The sequence below is a fragment of the Charadrius vociferus genome, unplaced genomic scaffold (assembly GCF_000708025.1).
Source record: "Charadrius vociferus isolate BGI_N301 unplaced genomic scaffold, ASM70802v2 scaffold600, whole genome shotgun sequence".
NCBI classification, from domain to species: Eukaryota; Metazoa; Chordata; class Aves; order Charadriiformes; family Charadriidae; genus Charadrius; species Charadrius vociferus.
The window spans coordinates 249,265-258,192 of record NW_009646404.1 but is presented as its reverse complement, the minus strand read 5'-3'; the positions used below and the strand labels follow the sequence as shown (position 1 = coordinate 258,192).

General features: G+C 55.7%; 2 protein-coding genes across 2 annotated transcripts in view; one reads left to right on the top strand and one right to left on the bottom strand.

Moving 5' to 3' along the window:
* Window positions 1-4,080, top strand: part of RPL3L (ribosomal protein L3-like) — an 8,607-nt gene extending 4,527 nt beyond the window's left edge. Inside the window, exons 6-10 of the mRNA XM_009894654.1 lie at window positions 198-358; window positions 641-742; window positions 1,394-1,489; window positions 2,346-2,465; window positions 3,965-4,080. Of these exons, the coding sequence (XP_009892956.1) occupies window positions 198-358; window positions 641-742; window positions 1,394-1,489; window positions 2,346-2,465; window positions 3,965-4,021 (536 nt within the window). The 3' untranslated portion in view covers window positions 4,022-4,080. The remainder of the gene's footprint in view (window positions 1-197; window positions 359-640; window positions 743-1,393; window positions 1,490-2,345; window positions 2,466-3,964) is intronic.
* A 1,013-nt stretch (window positions 4,081-5,093) lies between these two features.
* LOC104295194 (testis-expressed sequence 2 protein-like) overlaps window positions 5,094-8,928 on the bottom strand; it is a 4,359-nt gene continuing 524 nt past the window's right edge. Inside the window, 11 exon segments of the mRNA XM_009894916.1 lie at window positions 5,094-5,219; window positions 5,521-5,641; window positions 5,782-5,994; window positions 6,250-6,387; window positions 6,476-6,623; window positions 6,787-6,886; window positions 6,996-7,142; window positions 7,360-7,574; window positions 7,856-8,159; window positions 8,262-8,462; window positions 8,624-8,922. Coding sequence (XP_009893218.1) covers window positions 5,094-5,219; window positions 5,521-5,641; window positions 5,782-5,994; window positions 6,250-6,387; window positions 6,476-6,623; window positions 6,787-6,886; window positions 6,996-7,142; window positions 7,360-7,574; window positions 7,856-8,159; window positions 8,262-8,462; window positions 8,624-8,922 — 2,012 coding nt within the window.

The following is an 8,928-nucleotide window of genomic DNA, read 5'->3' as shown; positions in this document are numbered from 1 at the left end:
AGTCTGATCAGATCCATGGGAAGTGAGAACAGTTCTGTGCTCTGGCCTCTTACGGTGGTGACAGCTCTTGGTCTCCTTCCAACACGGTGTCTTCTGAGAACTGCAGAAGAATGATGAGATTCTCCCTTCCCCAGCACTCAGACACCAGTCCTGAATCTCCCTGGTGTTCTCACTGCCCTGTCCCGTCACACTTTCAGGGGTGACAAGCCGTTGGCACACCAAGAAGCTCCCCAGGAAGACACACAAGGGCTTGCGCAAAGTTGCCTGCATCGGAGCCTGGCACCCGGCCCGGGTTGGCTACTCCATTGCTCGGGCTGGCCAGAAGGGCTACCACCACCGCACAGAGCTCAACAAGAAGGTATGGACCAGGTGGGCTCCCTCAGACCGCCACTGTGCCTTCCTGCCTTCCTTCCTCCCATGTTGTCACCATGCTTTGCACGGGAGCCTCTGTGACCCCCAGCTTCTCAGATGTTTCCCTAGAGATCTGCGGTGCTGTTGTTCATGTCTTTCCTGGTGCTTTTTCGCTGCTCAAGGGACACATCACAGAGGGCACATCTTGGTAAAAAAACATGTCCCCCCTGTGACATCTGTCACTGAGACAGTTGGAAAGTCACCATCTCAATTTCCTTTCTGTTCCTAGATTTACCGCATTGGCCATGGGATCCACGTGGAGGATGGCAAAGTGGTGAAGAACAATGCCTCAACGCACTATGATGTCACAGAGAAGACCATTACACCTCTGGTAAGGGCTGAGGGGGTAACAGGGCTGTGACTGGCCCTGGCTACAGGAATCCGAGCCAGAGAAGTAATTCCTTGGCTGACGGCAGCTGCATAGGAAATGATTTGAAGGAAATTCACTGAAAGAATTGCAGTAATTCCTTTCCTCAAGTTTTGGACATGGAGAACCATCTCTGTGAGATGTTTTTTTAGGCCCATCGGTATACCCCAGCATTTCATTTTCAGCTGATAACGTGGGCAGGAACTGACTACTTTGTTTAAAACGAAAAAGAACTATAAGTGACATCAAAAATCTGATACTTAACAGATAAATATTTGTTACTTGGTTTAAAAATTCACTTTTGCTTATTAAAAACTGTTAACTTGGGGGTCTAGCCAGCTCTGCTCTCTTTACACCCACATCCTCCAGGGAAGGAAGCAGTGTTGCTGGTTCCCCAGCTCTTAGGGGGTGCTCCTTAGCTGGGATCATGCACTCAGTGTGGCTGACATGCTCTGGTGGTCCTGAGCAGGCAACCTGAAGGATGCAGAGTGTCATTAGCTGGAAAGACTGTCAGTCACTACTACCTTCTCCTTCCCTAAAAAAAGCTACCTGTGGACATATCTGCTCCCATCCTGCTCTCCTGCCTGCCAACCCTCTCTCTGCCTCTCCCCACAGGGTGGCTTTCCTCACTATGGGGAGGTCAACAACGACTTTCTCATGCTGAAAGGCTGTGTCGTGGGCACGAAGAAGCGTGTGCTCACCCTCCGTAAGGTGAGAGGGCAGCTGGCTCTGGGGAGGGAAGGGTTGTAGCTTTCCACAAACAGATTCACCACATGGAGAATGCCACTGCCTCCAAATGTTGGTCAGGGAGACTGGTTGGGTCCTTGATGCTGTGTTGCAGAGGGCATGTCGCACATGAGCAAGGTGCTTGGCGAGACCATTCGCAGTTAGATTGTTTGTGGCAGTGTGCAGTCAGATGTACTCTCTCTGGAGACAGAAGCTGCAAGCCTGTGTGGCTGCAGAACCTTGGCCATAAGCAGATTGTGAGGAAATTAAATGCTAAGTGAAGAGCAGGCTCATTTCAGAGCCTGCCACCTCAACACCAGGGTGTTTCTCTGAGAAGGCAGATTTTCAGCCTGGAGAAGAGAAGGCTCCGGGGAGATCTTATTGCGGCCTTCCAGTACCCAAAGGGGGCCTACAGGAGAGCTGGGGAAGGACTTTATACAAGGGTATGGAGTGATAGGACGAGGGGGAATGGCTTTAAACTGGAAGAGGGCAGGTTTAGATTAAACATTAGGAAGAAGTTTTTTACTTTGAGGATTGTAAGGCACTGGGACAGGTTGCCCAGAGAGGTAGTTGAGGCCCCATCCCTGGAGGTGTTCAAGGCCAGGCTGGACGTGGCCTTGGGCAACCTGGTCTAGTGGGAGATATCCCTGTCTGTGGCAGGGGGGTTGGAACTCGATGATCTTCAAGGTCCTTTCCAACCTAGACCATTCTATGATTCTATGATTTTCGTGGAGATATTTTCTACTGGATGCACCTAGGATATTTCAACACTGCTTCCATCAGAGCAGATGTCCAGATTTTCTGTAAAGATGTCTGATGCATTGTAACTCCTCTTTTCCAGTCCCTTCTTGTCCATACAAGCCGCCGGGCTCAGGAAGCCATTGAACTTAAATTCATTGATACTACTTCCAAATTTGGCCATGGCCGCTTCCAGACAGCTCAGGAGAAGCGGGCTTTCATGGTGAGTTACATTCTGCGCCGGCTTCAGCTCCTGGGCCATGCTCGCAGCTGGGGCTAAAGCAACTGATTTGACTCCAACCAAGCATCTGCTTCTCGATATAACAACAGCCAAATGAGTGATCAGGACTGTCTTGCATAAAAGACAGGCATGAATTCAATTCACACAGCAGTTATCATGTGAAGGAAGAACATGATGGTTGTGCAAGTGATCCAAGACAACCCAACTAGCAAATAATATACCATATGGCCAACCAGTTTCCATTCACCACAGGATGTTTTAAACAAGCAGTTAACTTGGCAGGCACTGCCTTGGACATATGGTCCCTTTCACCCGTAATTGTGCACTTCTTTGATTTGTTTGGAATGATTTATATCTTTAATGTTCTTAAGAGGAAAAGGTTGGGTCAAATTCCGTCACAAATTTGTGATTTTTTTGTCAGGAAGCTTTCAATAGGCCGAGCAGTATATTTTTCTTAAATTTAGGGGGGAAAAAAAAGTTTAAATAAATCCAAAACAAGCAGAGTTTCTTGAATAGTTTTGCAACCTAGACCGCGCTGGTGCATGAGTCTGAATGTGAAATTGAGGAAGCGTTAAGTAAGCCAGCAGAAATGAAAGAAACAACTGCCTGGATACCACGCGGATGTAAACTGTGTCTGGATCTGGCCTGTCAGCTACAAATCCCATGTGAAACTGGCTAAGCCTCCTTAGCCCTGGAAAGGGGGATTGGCTATGCAGTGCCTTTGCAGAGCTCTTTAGAGGTTAAGCTGTTTTCCTTTATCTCAGTGTTAGGAGCTTGTTCTGCATTCCGCTCTTGCTGTCGCCGCAAGTCCTGAGTAGCTGTGACAGGGACCTTACTGACAGGAGGTGGTTTTACCTGGTTGCAGATGTTTTCTTTGCCATTTTCTACTGTGGGGTGAGAGTTCCCCCCAGATGTACTGTGGTAAAGCTTTACATTTGGCTGGAAGTAGAGGCACATAAGTAATTCTTGCCACCTGCTCCCACAGGACTTACTTGGTCTGGGACATTAGCTAGTGGAAAGCCCTCAGGCTCTGTTGAGTTGGCTGATGAGAATCTGTGCCTTTGGCTGTGGGAGGCCTTGCCTCCTCCAGGGCTTGTACAGCAGCTCAGAAGTGGTCCACCACAGTGGGCTCCTGGTATAGCATTCATCAGCCCAATGACTGCTTCCCTCCATGGGCCCTGACTGTAGGCCAGCCCGCCTGGCTCGGAGCAGGTCACTCATTGACACTCTGGTCGCTTTTGTGCTGTCCAGAGAAACAAAGCCTTTGTGCAAGGGCGATGGTGTTCTGCTCCTGATTCCCGCAGGGGTGGCTGGTGAATGGTGGCACAGAGCTCCCGGCTGGAAAGCAGAGACCAGGAGCTGCCTTGCACAGCAGAAAGGGGCCAGACCTGCAGTTTTGCTCCACACAGCTCACATGCAGCCTTGTAGGCCAGGTTTGTCTACCACTAACACTGAGAGCTCTCCTCTCTGCTCTCTTCCAGGGCCCTCAGAAGAAACACTTGGTGAAAGGGAAGCCAGGAGTGCAGGAAGAGCTGTAAGGACTGAGATATGCAAGGCTACATAGCTGGGCACCTTCAATAAAAATGCTTCCAGCCGTGCCTGCTGCCTGTCTTCCTTCTGGAGGGGTGTCTTACCTGTATTCAGTGCTGCCTGTGGGCAACAGTGTGTCCTTGAGGCTCCTCAGCAGGTGAGGGTGGCACAAGTAGCACTTTGGGCTGGACCACATGGACAGGGACTAACTGGGACATCCAAATGTCTGCTCTGTCCTCTGGATCCTCCCTTTCCCTTGCTCAGTGAATTTTTTTCCACTGCCTGCATTCACCCAAACCACAGCGAAGACTCCCCTTCCTCTCTTGCAGAGGACAGCAGAGTGGGTACCCCAGTTCTGCTCCAGTTTCTGCTGGGGATACGGGCACTCCCTGTTACCTGCCTCTGCCCAGTCTCACTGACCATCTCTCCCCTCACCGTCTGTCACACATGCATACCCAGGCACTACTTTTGCTGAGCTGAAAGTATTACCCGTGGACTTCTCTGTGCACAAAGCCCCATGATCCCAGCTGGCACCCTCAGCAGATGTGGGAACTTGTGTATGATAAGATGGCTGCTAGGTAAGACCGGTCAGTGATGGATTTATTTGAATTTTGGACTCATTTCCCACCCATGTTTTCTTTGCAGTCCAGCTGCGGGGAGGGTGTGATGCATCTTAGAGCTGTGATGTCTTGGATCAGCAGTGATCACAACTCCTTCAGTGCAGAACCGGTCTGGGCATCCTGCATCCTCTTTGGGAACAGACGGTGGAAAGACCAGCCCTCTGCTGGTCCAGACCTGCCCCCTTGACCATGAGTCCTGGGGACCTGGTAGGAGGTGCATGAAGTTCTTGGGTCTCCAGCAAACCCCTTGCCCTGGGTCTGGTTCTGCTCTGAATATGTGCTTGCAGTATTTAAGAAGGAGGCTCATCTACGAAAGTGCTGAAGATGAGATGAACCGGGAAGCTCAAACCCCCTGGCATAGCCCTGGATGCAGTCAGTGGCCAGGTCCTGGCTGGCTCCGTGTCCCAGCGAGGTCCCTGAGCTCTGTGCAATGTCTCTTCCCTCCCCATGGGGCTGTGCTTCAAGGTCTCTTCTCTCCCTTGGCTGGTAGGTCCCTGGGCAGTCCCCCAGTGTGTGGCTGAGGATCCAGGCCAGAATGCATGATGGGAATAATGAGATCGTCCATGTTTGGCATCACCAAAATTTTCTGAAAAGAGGAATCCAGAATAAAAAGTAAGTGGTTTTGAATGCCACTACCTGACTGGTGACACATCTGCCTGCACGTGGCCTTGGCAGGAGCCACGGGAACTTGGCTCAGAGACCAGGACTGTGAACAGAAGGTCCTGGACTCCCATCCCCTTGTCAGCAGCTGACTGTGCCTGGCCCTAGAGGATTACCAGCTCTGGATATCTCAGGGTGAGGTCTGATCATCCCTGATCGCAGCAACACCTATGCTCCAGCAGGGTTTGCTGAGCCCTTTAACAGACCCAGACCTTCGTGACAGGTACCTGAAATTCGTGCTGCAGCTTCTTCTCAATCCACTCGGTGACATGGAGGAATGTCACCTCCCGCTCGCCGAGCTTTGGGCGCACCTTCAGCTCCAGCTGGGGCGGGACTCGGAAGCTGTACCTGTGAGGGGAAAGGAAAGAGGCAGAAAGCATTGTGTCCCGAAGCCCCAGAGCTGGCTCCGTGGCTGAGCCACCAGGAGCAAGGGGAGCTGGAGGGAGGATGCACGTGGATCCCCACGCAGGAGGAAGGCGAGCTGGTACCAGACACGGTCTGTTGGCGGCGGGGGGATGTTCACAGCCAAGGTCCCTGCCAGCTCCTGCACCTCCACCGTCAGCAGCAGCGGTGTGTTGGAAACCTCCTCGATCTTCTTTTTGATGAACTCGTTTTCAGTGGCTTTCTGGAAGTACTTGGACTTGGCGATCTTATCCACAAAGCGCAGGATCTTCCGGCTTGTGCTGTTACCACTGACGTGACTAAAGTGAAGGGAGCCGCAGCTCCGCAGCGGGGTGAGACCCAGAGCTGTGCTGGGTTTCGGCATCCCCCAGCCACCTGCCGTGCAAACCCCATGGGGACAGGAGTCCCCTACGAAGGGCTGCCATGATGTGCCGGGGTGCCTGTGTGTGCCTTCCCGGGGAAACCAGCCCCGAGCCCCTGTGCCGGCGTAGTGCTGTGCCTCCGTCAGCATCTCCCCATCCTCCCCACAGCACAGTCCCCAAACAGCCCCTTACCCCTCAGTGCCGGGCGGTGGGACCCGCTCCCCCAGCGCTCCCGTGGGCTCTGCAGTGGCAATGTCCTCCTCATCGGAGGAGCCGGCGCTGGACGACTCCGCATCGCTGTCTGCCAGCAGGATCAGCCGTGGCCTGGACCTGTGAGCCCCAGGGAGTATCACAGGGGGGCCCTGGGGCCAGCACCCCCTGCTCAGGCGAGGGGAGGAGGAGGGTGAAGCCCAGCCACACACAGTCTCCTTACCCCTCTCCGCCTGCCTCAGCCGGGCCACTCTCCTCTGCAGCACTCTCCTTCCCCAGCTTGCAGAGGTTCATCTTTGTCTCCAGTGTCATCTGCAATGAGCCGCTGTAGGTGACCTCCATGTCCACCCAGAGCCCTGCCAGGGAGAAGGATGGAGCGAGCCCCTGTCAGCACCGCAGGGGATGAGGGCTGCTCGCGTGCCTGCCAAAACCTCCCTTCTTCAGGGACCGGGCTGGCACCTTGGTAACAGCTGCCCTGGGGCCAGCCCTGGGGTCCCTGCCACTCTGCGGGGCTCTTACCTCGGTCATTGATGGTGGGGTTGGAGGCACTGAGGACCGAGGGGATGGATGTGCCCATGTCCAGCTCCGTGAGCGTCAGCTCATTCATGAAATATGGGAGCTGATGGAGGGAAACCACATGGGGATGGTCACCACAGCCTGGCACCCACTGTGGGGCCTCGGGGAGGGGACGGGGCTCCTCTGAGTGCTGCAATGCTCCTGTCTCTCACCTTGATCTTGCTCAGCTTCTTCTGGATCTTGTTGGACACTTGCTCAGCCCAGTATTGCTCCCGGAGGAAGTCCCAGAAGATGCGCCCCACCAGCGCGTTCATCCAGGCCATGCATGCCTCGCTGCGCCTGGCCGTGTCCTCACCGAGCTGTGGAGGGACAGAAGCCACAAGCTCCTAGCGTGAGGTGGCCCCATGAGAGGTGGGACCCACTGGCTGGGTGCTCCCTTGCACGGCTTGGCTGCCCAAACCGTGGTGCCGGGAGGGAGGAGACAAACCACAGGACTGGAAGCGGCCGCACACAGGGTCCATCAGCCTCCGCTTAGCACTGACGTTCCTCTCCCAGTGCTGGATTTGTCCCACTCACCTTTGTGGGTGTGGGGCTGCCCAGTGCTCCATGAGAGGGGCTCCGGTCCGGGCTACCCCCGGCCTGTGCCGGCACGAATCGGGCCATGTAGGTGCTGTAATCCAGGAAAATCTGTTGGACGCTTCCCGCCAGGTCCTTGGGTGGGATGGCAGAGGGGATGTCGTCGGTGCTCCCTCCGCTGCTGCTGCCACTGCTCCGCGGAGCTGGTCCCACACCTGGGGGATGTGGGGACATGAGGAGGTCAGGATGGCATGAGAAGTGATGTGCCGTAATGCACATGCAGTGACGTGCTGCCCGTCCACGATGCCACTGACATGCCACCCACCCTACGCTGGCAAAGGGGTTCCTCCAGGCTCTCCCTGCTGCTGTAAACGCTCTGGGCTCCTCCATCTCCCCCTACACTCACTGCTGCCTGGCTTGTCCTCCCAGCACACATGCAGCTCCCACCCCAGACCAGTCCCGGAACGGACTAGAGGCCACAATGGCTGCTTCTCACCTGCCCTGGCTTCGCCACGGCTGCTGCTGGCGGTCCCACGGGATGCTCGCACGAGGTGTTGGTACCACTCCTCCTTCTCCCTCCCTGTCCGCCCAAAGAGGTACAGGCACCTCTCCCTGCAGTCCCCTGGAATGTCCTGCCCTGGCACCGACACCTTCTTCGTCCCTTCATCCCTCTGCAGCTCCGTGTCATGCTCCTCACTGCTCCTGCACTCTATGTCCACCGGGTTGGGGAGAAGGACGCAGATGGGGTATTTCTTGTTCCATGTCCGTTTTCGGGCTAGGCTGGGGGGACAGAGGAAGACCTACAACACCAAAAGTGGTGGTGAGGTGAGGGAACTGGGGGTCCCCTCAAAGGGAGAGTCCTCCCACTCCCACAGGAGGGTCCTTGGCAGTGCTGGACTCGCCTTGGCATCAGTCAGGTCGTAGTAGCGGTGGCTGACGAGGACGGCGTCGAGGATTTCCTCCTCAAAGGTGGCTCGGCGCGGGATGTTGCTCTTGGGGTAGGAGAGCTTGAGGGTGGCCCCGTCTAGCGTGGCGAGCACTGAGTGCGTGAGTGAGGGGTGGAAAAGCTCAGGGTCGTAGACATGCAGCTGGTTCATCCAGCCCTGGGTGGGAGGAGAGGGAGACGGCTGCTTCCCGCTGTGCCATATGGGATGGCAGCCAGCACCCACCGTGGGCTCGACACCCCCTCAGTGCTGCACCCCGAGACCCGGGAGACCCCTCCAGTTGCCACCCAGCACCCCATCCTGGACCATACATCTCCTACCTGGAGGTGGTGGGTTTCCCACGGCTCCCTCAGGAGCAGCTCAGGGCGCAGGTGGCCCCGTGGTCTCCGTGCCACCGGTGAAGGCTTTCGGACGAGGAGGAGGACGGCGAGGAAGCCCAGCACCAGCCCGCAGATGAGCCCCAGGCAGAGGCCGGCAGCGTAGGGTGGCAGCGGCAGGATGAAGTAACCGTAGGCGAGGAGGGCGATGGAGGCGAGGGCTCTGCCCGGCACTGTGCCCCCTGGCCGTGCTGGTGGTGGCTCCTCGGGGGGGGGCAGGGCGGGGGCAAGCACCCCCCGCGCTCCCC